Below are 23,360 nucleotides of genomic sequence, written 5' to 3' on the forward strand. Positions count from 1 at the left end.
AGCCACAATCTCTCGTCTTAGGTCTGCTCATCACACAAATTTCATTAAACTTTGGCGAGTTCTGCCATCTCTTGGCCAGTCCACTGGATGGACCACTGCCCTGTTATAAGCCAGCATTTTATCTTGTGCTCGTAACAGATGCCCATCTCGGAAACAGAAAGCCAACAAAGATCCACTCCACCATTTGCCTGGCAGCAATTGACTTTCAACTATGCAAATAATTTCAATTTAGTAAGTGGCATAATTTGGAAGGAAAGTGAGGGGTGGCATTTAAAAAAGAAAACTAAGTGCAACTTTTAATCATTTGTCTACCGTATTATTCAAAAGATTACATGTGTAATACATTTTAAAACCACAGGCCCACTTCCACAATTCAAAATATTTACCAATTTCAGGCCAGCAACTTTACCATCAAACGTTTTTACCACGAAATGTCTGGAGCTCCTGAATTATGAATAAAGAAATGCTTCTACATAAAGATTGTGAAGTACTGACAATCACTAGTTTTTTGGGATGGAAATTTAAATGGTTTGTAATTATATGAGAATGAATGTGTAAGTTAAAAAATAGACAGAAAATTAAGTCAATGGAGTCCCTTGGTTGCGACTTGTCACACCTGCAGAATAACATTTGTGCAAACATCAGAGAAGTACAGCATCAGGCTGGGCTGTGATGACCCACGCCTCAATCCAACAGCCAACTGACACTCCGTGCTGATGCTCACATGTGAAGAATAGATACTTGATTGAAATATGATCGGGTCAAAAGTGGTAATTGCCTTGTGGGAGCCCCATGTCAAAGTTTGGTGAGGAGCCTCTACCTTTTAATAGATGGCAATACTAAACACTACCTACTCAATCTTGTGCCAAATCCACACGTGTCCAATTGTGAAAAGGCATACCTGTAACAGGCTATATAAGAATACTTGACAAAATGATCCAGGATCAGCTACTACCATTTTGTAGGTATCCTTTTAGTGGATCCACTTCGGCCTCTGGTTGGCTTGGGGGCACTGTGCAATTGTACAGGTTGCATGGTCCTAGCATTGCCCCTGCAGAGCAAGGCTGTGGGGCCATAACCTGCACCTTTAAAAATGGATGGCAGAAAAATGGAAGGAAGGTTAAGCCACTCAAATTTGTGTCTAAGAAATTAGCTGTTGCAGGAATTGTAAGTTTTGTGAAAATTTCTTCTTATAATGGATTGCAGACTATGATCCCATTGCATACCACCCGCTCACATATAGTTTGCATTACTGCGGCAATTGAAATTATTTACGATGCCAAGCAGATGTAAGCAAAAATAACCTGAAATTTAATCACCATTGTGGTATGTATTCATGAATGCAGATTCTGCAGGCTCCATTTATTTTACAAGCTAAGATACCTCTTTCCAGTTTTATTTTGTCCAAGATGTCATTTTTGTCAGCCAGGTCAGATTTTAGTGCGGTCTCGAGCTGTACAATCTGCAGTTTCAGCTGCTGTTCCTTCAACTTCCACTGTTGTTCGTGGGTCATGTCGAAAGCACTGTAACCAAACATGTGGCATGTGAAGAACTATTGGAAGTAATCCTCCACAGAGAATAATAATTAAAACAAAAAAGCCTTAGTGGCACAGAGACTGCTGTCATCATGTCTCAGGAATTAAGCAAACATATGCTGGTCTGCTGCTGTTGAAACCAAGGCGCCTTGCTCAGGCTGTGGTTAAATCACATGAAAGGGTCTGTGGGATGAGCAAAGGCACTGGCCTTAATTTAGAGATCCATGGCCAGAAAAAAACCTGGCATTACTCGAATCTGCGGGACAAGGAAAGGAATTCAGCTACATACTCCAGAGGAATACATAGATCCAAATTATCCAGTAACAGGGGACAGACAAAACCAAACTTTCCACATACAAATCCCAATATTCCCTCAATATAAATAACACAAACTACCCACCTGATCTCGTTGGGGCTTGTGGAGGATGCAATATTAAAAACCAGCTGCTGGTTGAAAGGAAATGAAACCACAAAGCGCTAATATTGGTTATGCCTGAAACATTGTGGCCCATAGAATGATTATTGTGCATGTACAATGTGACCATTTGTCCCACTAAGAAAAATGGCAGAAACCAAGTATTGTTTAAAAAGAAACTGTTTTATGGCATGCACTTAGAAAGAAAAATGTGCTTCTACACAGGAATAAAATAGGAAACTAGAAATGATCAAAGGGGGGCACAAGTACAAAACTGTATACATTTTTAAAAGAGTCATATTATTCAGCAGGAATGATTAACGAAAAGCAGAATTTAAAAAATATATATCCCCTCTCCTGCATCAATGGCTAACTAGAATGAACAAAATCAGTGATACTATTTATCAAGAGACAGGAAGACCAATTAAGAAAGTTGAAAATTAAATTATGCTTTTGGACATTAACTCCATGACAATAACAGGAAAAGGAGGATTAGAAGAGCACACAGATGCAACAATAAGCATCACAAAAATGTCAGTCTCTGAAAGCAACATTTCATGAATAAGTCCCTTTTTAACTGTGTAAGTGGTTTCAACTGACAAAAACCAAGTAAATCATTTTATATCGAAGTTAAAGGGGAACTCTACTTCATTCAAGAAAGGCACATAGTTTAAAAGTTTACTTGCAAACAACATTTTTGAGCAAGCATTCTAATTATATGCTGTTATGTTACAGTGACCTTCAGTTTGCAACTGAAATTTTCATCCACAGGAGGTTCCATCATTGTTCTCTCTTCTACTTCGTTCTGGATAACTGTGGTCATCTTGTAGCTATAGCTACCACAGAATTCTGACAACATACATGACACACTTGCCATTTTCCTTGAAGAGCTAAAATTTTGTTAAACATTATATACAGGGTATAAATGCAATTGTACAAGATATATTTTATCAACTGTAAGTGGTATGTGTTGTATTTTTTCTTTCTAAGTTAATACAAACGAAGCTGAAGAGCAGGCAAGGAAGGTTGAATACAGAGCTTTAACAGAGACTTGTTGTTGCTTCAGCTTACATGTGCTAACTGAACAGAGCAAGAGAACTGAATCATGTGATATTGCATCACTTCTTGTGATGACATACATATTAGCATAAATATATATTTAAATGAATATATTTAACATACTTACAACTACACTATCACAACCTCTCCCTTCCCTTAAATGACAACGCCACAAAGCACAAAGTTAATGTGTATTGTTACGACCAAGGCGGGAGGAGTGCACTGTCTTTCTCCAGTTCCACTTCTCCATAGGTCACAACATACATTTAAATGTGTACACAGTTACCGATGCTGCCAATTATATACTCTATTTTAGTTTCAGAATAAAATCCACCAACCAAGTTTCTTTAATAAACAAAAGTATTAATTTATTATAAAACAAGATTTAGTCAATAAAGATGCAAAACTTTAACACACAGTTTGAAATATGACAGTAAATATATATATATATATATATATACCCTTCTAAATACCCAACACACACACACACTCTTTCTGTGTGGCACAAATAAAAACCCAAGTTGGCCTGTAGGTCAATCATATGTCTAACTGGCTTAACCACTTCTGCGATGTGGATTGTATTGGCTTAGCAGGCCCTGGAATGCTCTTCCTTACACCTTCAGTGTCTGGTGATCAAAATCCACTTCGGTTAATTGGATCAGAGAACAGTCCTTTGTCTCCACAAGCAGCGTCTCTTAGTATGCAAATGTCCTTCCAGCCCAAATGTCTGGTGATCTCTTTAACAAGTCATTTCTTCACTCCAACAACAGTTTAAAATTATTGTTCATATGATGAAATTCTTTTGGGCCTCCTTATCTCGAGAGACAATGGATACGCGCCTGGAGGTGGTCAGTGGTTTGTGAAGCAGCGCCTGGAGTGGCTATAAAGGCCAATTCTGGAGTAACAGGCTCTTCCACAGGTGCTGCAGAGAAATTTGTTTGTTGGGGCTGTTGCACAGTTGGCTCTCCCCTTGCGCCTCTGTCTTTTTTCCTGCCAACTACTAAGTCTCTTCGACTCGCCACAATTTAGCCCTGTCTTTATGGCTGCCCGCCAGCTCTGGCGAATGCTGGCAACTGACTCCCACGACTTGTGATCAATGTCACACGATTTCATGTCGCGTTTGCAGACGTCTTTATAACGGAGACATGGACGGCCGGTGGGTCTGATACCAGTGGCGAGCTCGCTGTACAATGTGTCTTTGGGGATCCTGCCATCTTCCATGCGGCTCACATTAATAATTAATATGCCTCATTCATGGCAAGTGGCGGTCTGCATGACACATTACAAAGTGTGGAAAAAAACAAAGATAAAAAAAATTAAAACACTGTCAGGAAAACCCTATATGCCAACGGGACATATTAATTACATTGGTTGGAAACTTGCCTTAGATTTTTAATGGGAAAAATCCTACAAGTTAACTTAAAAAAAAACTAGCAGCCAAGATGGCCACTGCAATTTACATTTGAAACACCAGGAAATTGGACTGGAGCCAAAAGGCTGAATTTTACCAGCCCATCGACACCGTACTGAGTTCTGAGGTGAGAACCTGGTGGGGAGGGGGGAATAATAACATTTTCAGGGCGGGAGGGGTGGAGGAACGGGGAAAACATTTTTTATTGTCTGTCAGGATGGTAGGAAGGGGTTGAAAGGCAAAGAGTACAAAGTTTGGGGTTTAAAGGTCGTGACTGACAGTAATGGTTTTTGGGGGGGGGGAGGAAGAGGGAAATAAATTTATTTTGTGACCATTGTGGGGGTGGAAGTCATGCTTCCATTTTGAATTTAATGGTTTTATTCACATTTAAAGTGCAGGTCACTTTAAAATTGCAAATCAGCTGTCAGGGCTTGAAGCCCTTTAAAAATGGTGCTGGCGCTTGCGCAGTGCTGCCGGAAGCTGTTGCCGGGGACGCGGAGGCTGGACCCTCTGCGTCATCGGAAGCAGCCGCTCCGCCCCTTCTATTTAAATCAGCCCCCGCATGTAATATCGCAGAGGCTGTGCGGTGGCCCTTCCATGTCGGACTGATAAAATCCAGCCCGAACAGTCTAACAAGAAGCCCAGCCAGAATAATGCTTTGGCTAACTGAGTAAATTAGCCAGATGATCCTCATTAGCAAGCCATTCAAAGACATCCTGAGGCATTCATTCATAACTGGAGACGCCCCTGTGGGGGTGCACACTGGCAACCCCACCTAAGAGGAGTTTTGGGTTTTAGACTTTGGACCTCATTAAAAACAAAGGAGATTTATCAAACCATGTGACTGTTTGCTCATCTCTGAAGAAACTGGAAGCTTTGACACACAGGCAGGAGACAGGCAGTAACTGAGTATACAGCAACAAAGCAGGCGGCTGCTCCCCTGTCTCTCTCCCCCCAGAAAATATCAAGGAAAGAACCGGCCATGACTGGGGAACCCTGCAAACCAACAGACGGCTACCGCCAGCAACCAGGGGAAGAGAATCAACTACCAATTCTGCCTTCAGAAAAACTCTGAGCAAAGCAAGCCAACCAAAGTGCACTTTGATCAGCGAGGACTTCAAGAATACAGCTTCAGCCGAGGATTACTGGATTTACAGACTATATTTAAGTACCATTTCTTCTGGACTTTGATCCAACCACCAAATCTATTTCCTTCTGTAATCTATTTGTGTGTGTGATTCTTGTCTGCAAGTGTGCGTGAATGTGTAGCGTATTTTTAAATTGGGTTGGAGTGTTAATAAACTTACCTCTTTCTAGTTTAAGTTCAAGAAAACCTGTCCGATTGGTTCTTTTGCAATCACATTAGAGGAAAAAGGTGAAACACTCACTGAGGTGGTAAGCACAACCACTGTTTTAAAAAGGAATAAATCCTGTTGCAGTCAAACAAGAGGAAGGGCGAAAGGGGAGCCTGAGACTCCCTCCTCACCTGGCTGTAACAACACATTTACATACTCATTCTCATTCACCTGTAGCTCATACAGTTCTGCTTTGCTCCATCTTTGTACTCAGATAACAAAAAGCAAAGTTAAATTCTAAACAAAGCATCAGCAATTACATTGTTTTTCCCCACAATGTGGATAATCTTTAATTGATAAGGCTGCAATAGTAAACTCCATTGGAATAGTCTGCCATTATGGTTTTTGAATCTTTCCACAAAGGCTAGATGGTTGTGATCAGCATATACCAGTGTCTCTTTGTACTCGTGGGGGACATAGACTTTGAAATGTTTAAGAGCTAATAATAACCCAGGATTTCATTTTCCACTGTTGAGTATCTCCTTTGGTGTCGATTTAGCTTTTTGGAAAAATATCTCACTGGCCTTTCTATGTCTGATTCATCGTCTTGTAACAGGACTGTACTGACCCCGAGGTTACTAGCATCAATTGCTTCCTTGAAGGGCTCAGTGAAATTTGAGACAGCCAACACTGGTTCATTGATCAAAATGGCTTTCGTCCTTTCAAAAGACGCTTGGCACACCCTTGACCACATTAACTTGGCTTTCCTCTCTTGTAGCAAATCCTTGCAGTGGAAACCACACATCCCCAAAAACCTCATGATTTCTTGTTTAGTCTTAGGGGCAGGGAACTCCATCAATGCTTGTACTTTTGCCGCTCTTGGCAACACTTGTCCTTGCCCTACTATATGCCCGAGGTAGGTTACTGCGCTTTTGCGAATTCACTTTTAGCAAGGTTTACCACCAAATCAGCCAACAGTACTTTTCTAAATACAGCTTCTAGTTGTTCCAAGTGGTCCTTCCACGTGTCACTGTACACCAGCACATCATCAAGCTCAACCACACAGTTAGGAACACTGGCTACCACTTGGTTCATTGGTCTCTGAAAAGTTCCTGGGACATTTTTTAGCCCGAATGGCATCACTCAGCATTGGAAAAGACCGTCTGGTGTACTAAGGCCAGTATTTCTTTAGCTCGGGGTGTTAAAGGAACTTGTCAGTATCCCTTTAACAAATCTATTTTGGTAAGAAACGTAGCACTGCCAACTCTATCAATAGTCGGTCAAGCGAGGAATTGGGTAGGAATCTGTCTAACTCCAACTGCTTTGACGTTTCAATTAAATACTTTTCCAACACGTATTGGAATTCTGCTTTCACCTGGGCCTGTTTCTCTGGACTTAAGTGATATGGATGCTGTTTTATAGGAGAGGATTCTCCTACATCCACATCATATATAGCTAAGGTTGTGCATCCTGGTTTATCCCTACAGACTCCTGTAAATGTTGTGGGTAACCCTGTTAGGTCTTCTCATTGTTCTGCATCTAAATATGAAAGCATTGTGTCTAATCTCCCTAAAAATTCAGTATTAGCTAACAGGATAGTTGGAGGTTCAAATTGAGAATTGTCTAGGCCTCCTTCTGCCTCATCCTCACTATCCCTTTCATCCTTCACTGTCCCTACTGCCTGACATGTCTGTGCTTGCTTATCCTCCTCCCAGCGATGATATTGTTTCAACATATTGATGTGACACAGCCGATTCTTTTTCTGACGAACTGGGGCGTCAATCAAATAATTTACTTTACCAATCCTTTTGACTACTCTATATGGTCCACTAAACTGTGCTTTCAGCGGTTCACCCTGTAAAGGCAGTGATACTAACACCTCATCCCCTGGTTGAAATGTTCGGGTCTTGGCATGCTTGTCTGCCCATTTCTTCATGGTTGTTTGGGAAGCTTTTGGGTATTCCTGAGCCCCTCCCGGAACATGGATACATAATGTAACATGGAAGATTCGTTCCTCTGTTCTAAATACTTTTCTTTGATTAGTTTTAGAGGACCTCTTACCTCATGTCCAAAAACTAATTCAAAAGGACTAAAACTGGTAGACTCATTAGGTGAATCTCGAGTGGCAAACAAAAGAAATTCCAAACCTTTATCCCAATCATGGGGATATTCATGACAGTATGCCCTGATCATTGTTTTAAGGGTCTGATGGTATCGTTCTAAAGCTCCTTGTTTCCGTGGGTGGTAGGCTGAAGACTTTAACCATGTTATACCCAGATTACCCACAACCTCCTGAAAATGTTGACATAAAATTGGAACCTTGATCCGACTGGATCTCAATCAGTAATCCGTATCGAGTGAAAAACTGGGTTAACTTTTCTACCACTACCTTAGCAGAAATTGTTCTCCAGGGAATGGCCTCTGGGAACCGAGTAGCCACATCCATAATAGCGAGCACATATTGGTGTCCCATTTTTGTTTTCAGTAAAGGTCCCACTTAGTCTACCAACACCTTTCTAAATGGTACCCCAAAAACTGATAGGGATTTAGAGGTGCCGGTTTTATGGCAGTTTGCGGTTTTCCCACAATCTGGTATGTATGACATGTTCTACAAAACTGCACCTTGTCCTTGAAAAGACCTGGCCAGTAAAAATTACGACTTATATATGATTGGGTCTTCTGTATCCCCACATGTCCTGCCTTAGGAATTTCATGGGCTATCCTTAATATTTCCCAGCGATACTTGGGCGGTACCACTATCTGGTGAACTACCATCCATTCTTCATCCTCAGGTCTGTGAGGAGGTCTCCACTTCCTTCTGGTTCTCTACAATAGTTCTCACTACTTGAGGCAGTGAATTTTTAAATTCTTCCAGGAAAATTATTTCCCTAAGGTCTCATATGGGGCCTCCACCTTTAGTGCCCGCATCCAACAATCAAAGTTAATTTGCTTTACCATCTCAAATTCTATACAAGTCTGTCCAGGCTGTCTCTGGAAGTTCTGAAATTTCTGCCTATTGGCTTCAGGGACTAACTCATAAACAGCGAGAATAGCCTTTTTTGCCATCTCATAATCTGAAGAAATCTCCTCAGAAAACACGGCATAAACGTCATGAGCTCTGCCAATCAACCTGCTCTGCATAAGCAGTGTTCAGATTTCCTTCGGCCACTTCATCTGTTTAGCTATCTTTTCAAAAGAAATGAAAAATGCCTCTTCACTCAAACTTCAGGAGAACTTGCACAAATTTAAACAGCTCTCCACTGGTTCCTGGGCTGGAGTCAGTTCTTTCCTCACCAGAATTTTCATTGAGGTCAAGGCCACCCTGCTTTTTCAGTTCTAGCTTTTTTAATTAGAATACCCTTTCTTGCCGCCTATCTTTTTTTCTCTTTCTCTCCCTCCTTCCTCTCTTCTCTTTCCTTTTGAAATTGTAGTTCAAGTTTTTTCATTTCTTTTTCCTGTTGAAGCTCAAATTTTTTCATTTCCAATTCTCTTTCCTGTTCAAGCTGCTTCATCTGTAACTGAATCCTAGTTAATTCAACTGAATTATCATCTGAATAGCCTTTTCCTTTTTCCAATTTCAAATGCTGTGCTATAACTTCAATTATGTCTGCTTTATTAGCCCCTGGTTTTACCTCTAACTCCAACTTTGCTGCCAATTCCTTTAGCCTCACCTTAGTTAAGTTTCTCAAATCACTCAGGGATAAGTCCTCCCTCCCCAGAAAGGTCATAGCAATTGACGCAGTCATTCCGGTAGTGTAAACTTTATTCTAATGCACAAGAAACCAGGCGTTTTCCTTTTCCCCTTTTCAATTATTATTACCTCACTTACAATTGCATGTCATCGTCTTTGGGTTGTCCCGGACAAGCCCCAAGTTATATGTTATGACCAAGGCGGGAGGAGTGCACTGTTGTTCTCTAGTTCCACTTCTCCACAGGTCACAACAATAATTTAAATGTGTACCCAGTTACTGATGTGGCCAATTATATACTCTATTTTAGTTTCAGAATAAAATCCACCAATCAGGTTTCTTTAATAAACAACAAAAGTATTAATTTATTATGAAACGAGACTTAGCCAATAAAGATGCAAAGCTTTAACACAGTTTGTAATATACAGTAAACATATATTTATTCCCTTCTAAATACCCAACACACACACACAAAACACACAGACACACCGGTTAAAGTAAAAATAAAGATTCTTTTGCCAAAGTACTGGTTAATTCTTGAAGAAAAAGGATAACATACGTTATGTTTCAGATGGCATACAGTCTGGCATCCAAGTATACGTAGATGGGTCACTGGGATCTTTTCAGAAGCAGTTTGTTCAGGAGATGTCAAGAGGAAGTCTTCTAAAAGCTTCTCAGGAGAAATGCTGCTTCAGTTTCTCTATTTCTTGCACTTGAGTTCAGGGTTTCTCAAAGAGGTGGAGAAAATGACACCAAAATTGGTGTTATAGTGGACAGTGAAGAAGGTTGTCTAAGGTTACAACAGGATATATAGATCAACTGGGAAAGTGGGCAAGGGAGTGGCAAATGGAATTTAACGCAGACAAGTGTGAAGTGATGCATTTTGGGAAGTTAAACCAGGGCAGGACATATACAGTGAATGGCAGGGCTCTGGGGAGTGTTCTTGAGCAGAGAGACCTTGGGGTGCAAGTACATAGTTCCCTGAAAGTGGCAACACAGGTAGACAGGGTGGTGAAGAAAGCGTATGGCATGCTTGCCTTCATCGGCCGAGGCATTGAGTACAAGAGTTGGGACGTCATGTTACAGTTGTACATAATGTTGGTTAGGCCGCATTTGGAGTACTGTGCGCAGTTCTGGTCGCCGCACTACAGGAAAGGTGTGATTAAGCTAGAGAGGGTGCAGAAAGGATTCACAAGGACGTTGCCTGGTTGGAGGGCTTGAGTTATAAAGAGAGATTGGATAGGCTGGGTCTGTTTTCCTTGGAGCGAAGGAGGCTGAGAGGGGACATGATAGAGGTATATATAATTATGAGAGGCATAGATAGGGTAGATAGCCAGAGTCTGTTTCCCATGGTAGGGATGACTAAAACTAGAGGGCATAGAGTTATGGTGAGAGGGAGGAGGTTTAAAGGGGATCAAAGGGGTAAATTTTTCACACAAAGAATAGTGGGTATCTGGAATGAGCTGCCAAAGGAGGTAGTGAAGGCAGGAACAGTAGCGACATTTAAGAGGCATCTGGACAGGTTCTTGAATGAGCAAGACATAGAGAGATATGGAATTAATGTAGGCAGGTGGGATTAGTATAGATAGACATTATGGTCAGCATGGACGCGGTGGGCTGAAGGGCCCGTTTCTATGCTGTACGACTCTATGACTCTAAAAGATGAACTGGTCTTCACTTTTAGGAGGCTGACCTCCAACTGACTCAAAACAGTATTCAAAAATGAAACCCAATGAGCACCATAAATCTTGACATGTCACTTCTCTTGTAAACAACTCCCATAGTCAGAAGGCACCTGTTGTTTATTTAGCTGAAGACACGTGACATTGAGTAAAGTTGTTTTTAAACAGAGCCCTTCCAGAGACCCTTTAAAAAAACACATCCATGGAATCCTTTCAGTCTCAAATAAATCCATCTCCACAATTCAAAAACACATGTTCGCAAAACATATTAAAAAATGGAAGTTCTTTCATAACAGTATATGAATAAGCAGCCCTTACGAGATCGGAAATTTGACAACTATAACACTATTTATATAAAACATTCAACTGGATCAAGAATATTTGGAACACACCTCTGTGTTTGGAGCCATTCTGATTGTTGGCTAATTCGAACAAACCTTGTGACAACAGCACATGGGTGTATTTTCAAAATGTCCATCCTCTGCTCCTGAAGATTGTATTTGGGAGGATTGTCCTCAGTTGTTGGTGCGTTGCTTGTTGCCTCTTCATCTGCAAAACGTACATGGGTACGTTTCGGTGATGCTGGTTGGTCGCCTTGTGCATGGCTAGCAGAGAATCCCCAGAGATGTAATCGAGTCCTTCATATTATCGCACCATTTGGTGTTGTCATTTCACATGAACGTGGTTCTTTGCACACCTTGGACACCTCTGCTGGGATCCATGTCTGTTCTTGTGAGTGTAGGACCCTCACCTTCTGGACAACGTAATTCTGCACCCGCATGCACGTATGCGCATCTTTCATCTTATCTTGTTTTTGACGTAACTGGTCTGTGATAAAGGGAGACTTGGTGAGATGATAACTTGGTAGTGTGGTTCTCACCGGTCGACCACACAGAATCTCAGCAGGTGATGGTAATCCGGAGTCTAATGATGTTGCGCAGAGATGCAATAACGCAACTTGTATATCTTGTCTACTTTCTGAACACTTTTTGATCAGTGATTTGGCTTTCCAGAGCACACATTCAGCCATCCCATTCAAACGAGGATATCGAGGTGATGATGTGACATGATTGATGGACCACTGTTCACACATATCTTGGAACAGTTTTCCTGTGTATAGTTGACGGTTATCAGATACCACTTCTACTGGGGTGGGGCACCAAAAAGACTAAAGATGGCACTAACAGTGTTGGCCACTGCTGTACTCGACATGTCTCAAAGCTTCTGCACAATAGGAAATTTCGAGTGATAGTCACTAGCAGATATTCTTCACTGTCCAGAGAACACAAATCTGTTTCCATCTTGGACCATGGTGATGACAGTATGTCATGTAATTGGAGAGGCCTTTTCTGTTAACTAGCTTGGTGTTCCTGACACACATCACAAGATCTCACCATCTGGTCGATGTCCTTGCTGATGCTGGGCCAGTGAGCAAGTTGTCTCGTCCTCTCTATATTCATGTGCCCTTGGTGGAGCTATCCAAGTATGTCAGACTGAAGTGTCGCTGGAATGAGTACTTGCCATTCTTTGAATAGTACTCCATTGGATATACCAATTTTCATCTCAATGTGACTAATATGTTCTCAGATCTGTAGGGTTCTCCTAAATGGTCTCGGGCCAACTCTCTACAATGATCTGCCACAGAGCTCAGAGTATGGGGTCTTGAGAAGTCTCCCTCTGGAGCTCCTCTCTCTTTGACTGAAACACATGAGATCTATGTTGTAGACATCCTCCAAGCTTGCACAAATTTTGTCCACCTGGAAATCGAGTGGTATGTCTCGCACCTTCCCAGGGTTGGGCAGTCTACTTAGTGTCTGATAGGACCATCTGACTACTGGGTTAGCATCTCACATCACAGTTGTAGCCCTGAATCTTAATGAGTAATCTCTGGAGTTGAGGCGGTGCACTCGTCAGCAGTTTTCTCCAGAGCATCTCCAGCGGCTTATGATCTGTCACAACCGTGAACTCTTTCTCAAATAAGTATCTGTGGAACCTGGCGATCCCGAAGACAATAGCAAGAGTTTCTCGTTTGATATTGGAGTAATTTGCTTGTGCTGGAGACAGACATTTTGAACCAAATGTGACAGGCTTTCCATCTTGAAGAAGACATGCATCGAGACCTTTCTGCGATGTGTCCACTTCTAATGTTGTTGCCTTCTGAGGGTCATGGTATTGAAGACATGACTCAGTTCACTGTGCTTATTTCAAGGCATTAAATACATGTTGGTGATCGTCCTGCCATAGGAATGGTGTGTCTTTCTTCAGCAGTTCTCTTCATGGAGATGCCTTCTCTGAGAAGCTTGGTATGTATTCAGCCAGGAAGTTGAATAGACCTAGCCACCTTTGAAGGTTGTCCTTGTCCTGCAGTGACCGGATAGCCTTCAATCTTCGCAGGATCCAGGCGGATACCCAAGTTTGAGTAAATGGCTCCAAAATATTTATGTGATCTGCCTTAATGGAGCACTTTTTGCTGTTGAAATCCAAATCTTCGCATTTGGCTGTCTCCATTAACAAGTGCAGGTTTCTGTCATGCTCTTCTACTGCGCATCCTACTGCAGCGATGCCATCTGCAAGACACACAGAGCCTGGTCCATACGCTGTAGAAATGTATCCCAGCAGACCAACAGCCCAAATGGTAAACGGAGGAAACAGTACCTGCCAAAAGGAGTTCTGAAGGTTGTTAGCTCTTGTGACTCTCTTGAAAAGTGTACAGCCCAATATCCGTTTTTTGCGTCAAATTTGGAAAAGTGTTTTGCTCCAGCAAATGTTGGGTTTAACTCTTCTAGCATTGATATCTTATGAGGACATCTCTTTAAGGCTTTGTTTAGCCTCCTCGGGTCTAAATATAGTGAACTGAACTGTCCTTCTTGATTGCGGTAGTGATGGAACTGCACCAGTCCGTGAGATGTTGCCCTTGTCGAATGGTGCCTTATTTTTCCATTCCATCCAGTTCCATCTTCAACTTTTCTTGAATGTGCATGCTGAATTTTTGTGGTGGGCCGACTGATGGCAGTGCACGTTCTTTAATGTGTAGGACATGTCCCCGTGGAAATTCCCAACCTTGTCAAACCAGTCCGGGTACAACCTCTGGGGGTCTTGTACTGATCCAATGGGTGTGCACTTGTTTTGAATGCTGTGGTCTTCTGACTGGGTCAGCTTATGGATATTGACATATTAAGTTCATTGCACGCCAATAGCCCTGCTACTGCTGGTCCTGACACATTCACTATGTAGAATATCTGACTCTTTGTACCAGTATTCCAGGTCCAGGAAACGTAGGCACTTTATTCTTGAGCCATCGTATGCCATAAGCTTCACACTTCTGGGTTGGACTACAGACTTCTATGGCTCGTGGTAAATGTCCTTGAGAATGCGGAAAGGTAGAATGTTGGCACTTGCACCTGTGTCAATCTTCACTCTCAGTAGATGTCGTCCAGCCTTATTGGGGCAGACAATCTGGAATGTTGCAAAAGCTTCCGTTTTTGTAACGGAATGGACCTGTACCAGTAAGGTGATCACGTGAAATAGCTGTTCAGCTGTAGTGTCTTCACTTCAATCCACCTCATCCATTTTAATCAGATGTTCTCCTATTTCGTGGATGGGTCCATATACTTCTGGCGATGCCTGGAAGTGTCGCCTCCCTTCGCCTCTGGGTGACGTACTTCTTCAGTTTGAGCGCTGCCCGCTCTGGCTTCCGCCAGTGTTCCTGCTGCTGGACCTTTTGCAAAGTTTGGCCCAGTGCTAAGCCTGCACTGACTTGCACGTGTCTGCGTTTGCTGGGCATCTACATGGTTGGTGGGACAGCCCACAGTTATTGCACAGCTCATGATGCCTGTGGGCCTTGGATATTGTACTGCATTTCAGACCCTAAGGCTCTCTCCCTGTGATAAATGCCTCATATCTGCATCTGTCCTGTAGTTTGCTCTCCACGCTGTGCCCCTTCAGCTTTTCCAGCTCTTTCTGGAAAGTCTCAACAGGAGTAAAGGCAATCACCAACTCCATAATTCATTCTGAGAGTTCAGTATCAGGGAAGTCACATTCTTTTGCTTTCTCCCTGCATCGGTTAATGAAGTCATTCAAGTTCTCGTGGGCTTTCTATCGAGACCACAAGTTTCAGACGGTGTACTCTGAAATTGACTTTAATCGTAAACTGATTTTCTACTGTTTCCCATAGCTTTGATGGAACTTTCTAGGCAGCATTAGATAAACCAGAGGTATTGATTCTGCGCAGACCTTCATTTCAAATGGTGATCCTAATTTTATAGCCTGCTTCTCTGCATTCACAACCTCGTGGCCTAAACAGTTTACCTCGCCTGGGACGTCAGATGCTTTCCAGTCTGTCTCTGGAAATCTGGCTGCCATTGCTTAAACCTTCTACTCTTTTCTCCCCCTGAGGAGCAAACTTTGCTTTGAAAGTTACAGGAAGCTCCGTTGTCTGCAGCGCTGAGCAGGAGCCATGCCCTGAGCTGTATAGGTGGGAGGGGCTCTGGTGTCGGGGTCGGCTAATGGCGCGCAAGTGCAGCAACGGCAAGAAGGAATCCATGTCAAAATACGATGCTGCACTGATCTCTGCAGCTGAGACTACTGTTAATATTTTTTCCTGCTGGCATGGAGAAAAACTGGGAGTGTGCCCAAATCGCCTTCAATCTGTACTCACACCATTGTTCTCCTGATATGAGAGCTGTGATCCGGTCGTAGCTCTTCAGGTAAGGCTTCTGATTTGAATTGTTGTTTTCAGCTGCTCATCAATGCTGTCAACTCATTGCCATTGCATTATCTCTTTCTAGGTTAATACAAACGAAGCTGAAGAGCAGGCATACAGTTTGAATACAGAGCTTTAATGGAGACTTTTTGTTGCTTCAGCTTACGCTTGCTAACTGAACAGTGCAAGAGAACTGAATCATGTGATATTGCATCACTTGCTGTGATGACATACATATTAGTATAAACATATATTTAATTTTTTTTCAACATATTAACAAATACACTGTCACAACAGTATGTGGTTCAGAGCAAAGGAAAAGATTTTGTTTATGCATAAAAGATTGAAATTATCATTTAAAGTATCAATTATCTTTTAATTAAAAGAGTTTAGTCTGCTTTGATAATTCCACCTAACAGAACTATTTAAGAAAAGGTAAAAAGATAATCTGTGTTGACTAAGATGTATAAATGTACAGTGCAACTACATAAATCCTTACATTTAGTACTAAATGGATGCAATATAAAATAAGGAAGAATTTGCAACATTATCTAATAAACACTGCATTCTTAGATAAAATATGGAAAATGTCTTTTGTGATGTTACAACTGTATCTAGAAGTATAAAAATTCCATAGGAGTTCAAAACTGATTAATTTGTTTCTCGCTTAACTCAGATTTTATTGGCGTTTTGACAATGACTTCTTGTTTTTGTGGCAGGGCATTCAAATGCTAGTCCCAGTTTAAACTCCCACAATTCTGATTTGAATTTGTCTAATGTCAGGTTTTGCCTTTTTGCATTCAGTCCACCAGATTTCACAGAGGGAAATGACTGTCACAACCAGTCTCACAGTACACTTCCTGTTTAGTAATTATGGAGGGTAGCGATGGAGAATTCCACAACCCAAACTCTCATAGAACATAACAGCACAGTACAGGCCCTTCGGCCCACGATGTTGTGCCGAACCTTTAACCTACTCAAGATCTAAGTAACTACCTACCCTTCATTCTACTATCATCCATGTACCTATCCAAGAGTCCCTTAAATGTCCCTAATGTATCTGCTTCTACTACCACCGCTGGCAGCGCATTCCACGCACCCACCACTCTCTGTGTAAAGAACCTACCTCTGACATCTCCCCGAAACCTTCCTCCAATCACCCTAAGATTATGCCCCCTGGTGATAGCCCTTTCCACCCTGGAAAAAAGTCTCTGACTATCCACTCTATCTATGCCTCTCATCATCTTGTACCCCTCTATCAAGTCACCTCTCATCCTTCTTCGCTCCAATGAGAAAAGCCCTAGCTCCCTAGGCATATGGTGTGTTAGCTTTTATTAGTAGGGGGGTCGAGTTTCGGAGCCACGAGGTCATGCTGCAGCTGTACAAGACTCTGGTGAGACCGCACCTGGAGTATTGCGTGCAGTTCTGGTCACCGCATTATAGAAAGGATGTGGAAGCTATGGAAAGGGTGCAGAGGAGATTTACTAGGATGTTGCCTGGTATGGAGGGAAGGTCTTACGAGGAAAGGCTGAGGGACTTGAGGTTGTTTTCGTTGGAGAGAAGGAGGAGGAGAGGTGACTTAATAGAGACATATAAGATAATCAGAGGGTTAGATAGGGTGGATAGTGAGCGTCTTTTTCCTCGGATGGTGATGGCAAACACGAGGGGACATAGCTTCAAGTTGAGGGGTGATAGATATAGGACAGATGTGAGAGGTAGTTTCTTTACTCAGAGAGTAGTAAGGGCGTGGAATGCCCTGCCTGCAGCAGTAGTAGATTCGCCAACTTTAAGGGCATTTAAGTGGACATTGGATAGACACATGGATGAAAATGGAATAGTGTAGGTCAGATGGTTTCACAGCTCGGCGCAACATCGAGGGCCGAAGGGCCTGTACTGCGCTGTAATATTCTAATTCTAATTCTAATTCTCCCTCAATCTTTCTTCGTAGGACATGCCCTCCAATCCAGGCAGCATCCTGGTAAATCTCCTCTGCACCCTCTCTAAAGCTTCCACATCCTTCCTATAATGAGGCGACCAGAACTGAACACAATATTCCAAGTGTGGTCGAACCAGGGCCTTATAGAGCTGCAGCATAACCTCGCGGCTCTTAAACTCAATCCTCCTGTTAATGAAAGCCAACACACCATACGCCTTCTTAACAACCCTATCAACTTGGGTGGCAACTTTGAGCGATCTATGGACATGGACCCCAAGATCCCTCTGTTCCTCCACACTACCAAGAATCCAGTCTTTAAGCCTGTATTCCGCATTCAAATTCGACCTTCCAAAATGAATCACTTCACACTTTTCCAGGTTGAACTCCATCTGCCACTTCTCAGCCCAGCTCTGCATCCTGTCAATGTCCCGTTGCAACCTACAACAGCCTTCCACACGATCCACAACTCCAGCAACCTTCGTGTCATCGGCAAACTTGCTAACCCAGCCTTCCACTTCCTCATCCAAGTCATTTATAAAAATCACAAAGAGCAGAGGTCCCAGAACAAATCCTTGTGGAACACCACTGGTCACCGAGCTCCATGCTGAATACTTTCCATCTACACATTGGATTTGGTACTGGGTAATGAACCCAGGTGTTAGATTTAGATGTAGGTGAGCACTTTGGTGATAGTGATCACAATTCGGTTAGGTTTACCTTAACGATGGGCAGGGACAGGTATATACCGCAGGGCAAGAATTATAGCTGGGGGAAAGGAAATTATGATGCGATTAGGCAAGATTTAGGATGCGTAGGATGGGGAAGGAAACTGCAGGGGATGGGCACAATCGAAATGTGGAGCTTATTCAAGGAGCACCTACTGCGTGTCCTTGATAAGTATGTACCTGTCAGGCAGGGAGGAAGTTGTCGAGCGAGGGAGCCGTGGTTTACTAAAGAAGTTGAAGCGCTTGTCAAGAGGAAGAAGAAGGCTTATGTTAGGATGAGACGTGAAGGCTCAGTTAGGGCGCTTGAGAGTCACAAGCTAGCCAGGAAGGATCTAAAGGGAGAGCTAAGAAGGACAAGGAGAGGACACGAGAAGTCATTGGAGGATAGGATCAAGGAAAACCCTAAGGCTTTCTATAGGTATATCAGGAATAAAAGAATGACTAGAGTTAGATTAGGGCCAATCAAGGATAGTAGTGGGAAGTTGTGTGTGGAATCAGAGGAGATAGGGGAAGCGTTAAATGAATATTTTTCGTCCGTATTTACAGTAGAGAAAGAAAATGTTGTCGAGGAGAATACTGAGATTCAGACTACTAGGCTTGATGGGATTGAGGTTCACAAGGAGGAGGTGTTAGCAATTTTGGAAAGTGTGAAAATAGATAAGTCCCCTGGGCCAGATAGGATTTATCCTAGGATTCTCTGGGAAGCCAGGGAGGAGATTGCAGAGCCTTTGTCCTTGATCTTTATGTCGTCATTGTCGACAGGAATAGTGCCGGAAGACTGGAGGATAGCAAATGTTGTCCCCTTGTTCAAGAAGGGGAGTAGAGACAGCCCTAGTAATTATAGACCTGTGAGCCTTACTTCGGTTGTGGGTAAAATGTTGGAAAAGGTTATAAGAGACAGGATTTATAATCATCTTGAAAAGAATAAGTTCATTAGCGATAGTCAGCACGGTTTTGTGAAGGGTAGGTCGTGCCTCACAAACCTTATTGAGTTTTTCGAGAAGGTGACCAAACAGGTGGATGAGGGTAAAGCAGTGGATGTGGTGTATATGGATTTCAGTAAGGCGTTTGATAAGGTTCCCCACGGTAGGCTATTGCAGAAAATACGGAAGTATGGGGTTGAAGGTGATTTAGAGCTTTGGATCAGAAATTGGCTAGCTGAAAGAAGACAGAGGGTGGTGGTTGATGGCAAAGGTTCATCCTGGAGTTTAGTTACTAGTGGTGTACCGCAAGGATCTGTTTTGGGGCCACTGTCATTTTTATAAATGACCTGGAAGAGGGTGTAGAAGGGTGGGTTAGTAAATTTGCGGATGACATGAAGGTCGGTGGAGTTGCGGATAGTGCCGAAGGATGTTGTAGGGTACAGAGGGACATAGATAGGCTGCAGAGCTGGGCTGAGAGATGGCAAATGGAGTTTCATGCGGCAAAGTGTGAGGTGATTCACTTTGGAAGGAGTAACAGGAATGCAGAGTACTGGGCTAATGGGAAGATTCTTGGTAGTGTAGATGAACAGAGAGATCTTGGTGTCCAGGTACATAAATCCCTGAAAGTTGCTACCCAAGTTAATAGGGCTGTTAAGAAGGCATATGGTGTGTTAGCTTTTATTAGTAGGGGGATCGAGTTTCGGAGCCATGAGGTCATGCTGCAGCTGTACAAAACTCTGGTGAGACCGCACCTGGAGTATTGCGTGCAGTTCTGGTCACCGCATTATAGGAAGGATGTGGAAGCTTTGGAAAGGGTGCAGAGGAGATTTATTAGGATGTTGCCTGGTATGGAGGGAAGGTCCTACGAGGAAAGGCTAAGGGACTTGAGGTTGTTTTCGTTGGAGAGAAGGAGGAGGAGAGGTGACTTAATAGAGACATATAAGATAATCAGAGGGTTAGATAGGGTGGATAGTGAGAGTCTTTTTCCTCGGATGGTGATGGCAAACACGAGGGGACATAGCTTTAAGTTGAGGGGTGATAGATATAGGACAGATGTTAGAGGTAGTTTCTTTACTCAGAGAGTAGTAGGGGCGTGGAACGCCCTGCCTGCAACAGTAGTAGACTCGCCAACTTTAAGGGCATTTAAGTGGTCATTGGATAGACATATGGATGAAAATGGAATAGTGTAGGTCAGATGGTTTCACAGGTCGGCGCAACATCGAGGGCCGAAGGGCCTGTACTGCGCTGTAATGTTCTAATTCTAATTCTAATACCACCCTCTGACTTCTATGGGCCAGCCAATTTTGTATCCAGAGAGCCAACTTTCCCTGTATCCCATGCCTCCTTACTTTCTGAATGAGCCTACCATGGGCGACCTTATCAAACGCCTTGCTAAAATCCATATACACCACATCCACTGCTCTTCCTTTATCAATGTGTTTTGTCACATCTTCAAAGAATTCAATAAGGCTTGTGAGGCATGACCTGCCCCTCACAAAGCCATGCTGACTGTCTCTAATCAAACCATGCTTTTCCAAGTAATCATAAATCCTGTCTCTCAGAATCCTCTCCAATAATTTGCCCACTACCGACATTAGACTGACTGGTCTATAATTCCCAGGGTTATCCCTATTCCCTTTCTTGAACAAGGGAACAACATTTGGCACCCTCCAATCATCCGGTACTACTCCAGTGGACAGTGAAGACGCAAAGTTCATCGCCAAAGGCGCGGCAATCTCTTCCCTCGCTTCCCGTAATATCCTTGGGTATATCCCGTCTGGCCTCGGGGACTTATCTGTCCTCATATCATTCAGAATTTCCAGCACATCCTTCCTCTTAACCTCAACCTGTTCAAGCATATCAGCCTGTTTCACGCTGTCCTCACAAACAACCAGGTCCCTCTCACTAGTGAATACTGAAGCAAAGTATTCATTTAGGACCTCCCCTACCTCCTCCGACTCCAGGCACAAGTTCCCTCCACTATCCCTGATCGGCCCTACCCTCACTCTGGCCATCCTCTTGTTCCTCACATAAGTGTAGAACGCCTTGGGATTTTCCTTAATCCTACCCGCCAAGACTTTTTCATGTCCCCTTCTAGCTCTCCTAAGTCCATTCTTCAGTTCCTTCCTGGCTACCTTGTAACCCTCTGGAGCCCTGCCTGATCCTCAACCTTAAGTAAGCTTCCTTCTTCCTCTTGACTAGCTGTTCCACATCTCTTGTCATCCAAGGTTCCTTCACCCTACCATCCCTTCCCTGCCTCATCGGGACAAACCTATCCAGCAGTCGCAGCAAGTGCTCCCTAAACAACCTCCACATTTCTGTCGTGCATTTCTCCGAGAACATCTGTTCCCAATTTATGCTCCCCAGTTCCTGCCTAATAGCATTGTAATTCCCCCTCCCCCAATTATATATTTTCCCATCCCGTCTGCTCCTGTCCCTCTCCATGACTATAGTAAAGGTCAGGGAGTTGTGATCACTATCACCGAAATGCTCTCCCACCGAGAGATCTCCCACCTCATCCCTTAATTTCTGGAAGAGAAGGTGCAGTCAACTGGATGATAGCAGTATGGAGGGAAAGGGAAAAATTGCAGGATTAATAGGAACATAAAAGCATAGGAATAGTAGGCCCTTCAGCCCATCAAGTCAGTTCTGCCATTCTATTAGATTATGGCTGATCTGTAGCCTCAACTCCATATACCTGTCTTTTCTCCATATCCTTTGATGCCCTACCCTATTGATGTTAGTCTTGAATTTTTCAATTGGCTCAGTATCCACAGCCTTTTGAAGGAAAATGTTCCATATATCTGGGGCACTTCCTATGAAAAAATAACTCCTGATTTCACTACTAAATTCCATAGCTCTAATTTTAAGATTATGTCCCCTTGCTCTGTATTCCCCTACCAGAGGATATAGTTTTTCTGTTTCTACCCTATCAAATCCTTTTATAATTGTAATCACATCAATTAGATCACTGCCTCAACCCACTAAACTTGAGGGAATTAAAAGCCAAGTTTATGCAATCTGTCCACATAATATAAACCTTTAATGCCTGGCATAATTCTGGTGAATCTGCACTGTATCACCTTCAAGGCCTATTTATCTTTCCTGAGGTGCGGTGTCCAAAACTGAATGCAATACTCGAGATGGGGATCGGAATAAGATTCTGATGAACTGAAACATCACTTCTACACTTTTGTCGTCAACACCCTTGAAATAAAGGACAACATTCTATTGGACCTTTGAACTGATTTTTTACTTAAACATGGACATTTAGAAATTTGTTTACATAGACATTTAAACCTCTTCATTTCTCCACTGTTCCTAGTCTTTCACCATTGAGAAAATATTCCAATTTAACATTCTTGGGTCCAAACAGGATGACCTCACACTTCTCCACGTTGAACTCCATCAGCCAAACCAATATAGTTAAACTGAAAATTCACTTGAACTTTTTGATAATATTCATAAGCAATATTTTTATAGTTGTTTGGTAGTACAGAACTTGAGTATTGCTAAAAGTAGAGACATGTTGTCGAAGCTTTTCGTCTTGCACTCATCAGGACAATCTGCAAGAATACCAATGTCAGGTAAAACACCAACTTTATACTGTATGAGAAGAGAGTGCTGATTGGTTGGCATTTGAACTCTGATTGGTAGAGGTGTTGCCATGGAGAATGCACCAGTTTATGGTAACTGAAAAGCTTTGTTTGAAATTTAAACCAGGCAGCTTGACTCTGATTGGTCAAGGCATTGCCCTGAGGAATGAACCAGTGAATGGCTGTCACTTACTTTGTTTAGCTGAAACAGACGCAATGTGTGTACATGTTCTTTCTGTCCTAAGGCCATCATTTGCGGCCTGAAAGTGCCCAGTCAACCTCAAATTACCCTGGAAGGGCAATGTATCCCAAAATTTTGAGCAACAGGTAAAGCCAGCTGTTTCACACTGCTACTATGCAGTAGCAACTCTTGTGGTGTTCACCACGAACTG

At 42.7% G+C, this 23,360-nt stretch overlaps 1 protein-coding gene across 4 annotated transcripts in view; it reads right to left on the reverse strand.

Annotated features, from left to right (window-relative positions):
* The window catches only part of rpgrip1l (RPGRIP1 like), a 263,930-nt gene that overhangs the window by 143,709 nt on the left and 96,861 nt on the right, over positions 1–23,360 (reverse strand). For all 4 annotated transcript variants that reach the window (XM_068049460.1, XM_068049459.1, XM_068049461.1 and 1 more), the window contains one exon: positions 1,384–1,523. In XM_068049460.1, coding sequence (XP_067905561.1) covers positions 1,384–1,523 — 140 coding nt within the window. The remainder of the gene's footprint in view (positions 1–1,383; positions 1,524–23,360) is intronic.

This window comes from Heterodontus francisci, chromosome 17 (genome assembly GCF_036365525.1).
Source record: "Heterodontus francisci isolate sHetFra1 chromosome 17, sHetFra1.hap1, whole genome shotgun sequence".
NCBI lineage: Eukaryota > Metazoa > Chordata > Chondrichthyes > Heterodontiformes > Heterodontidae > Heterodontus > Heterodontus francisci.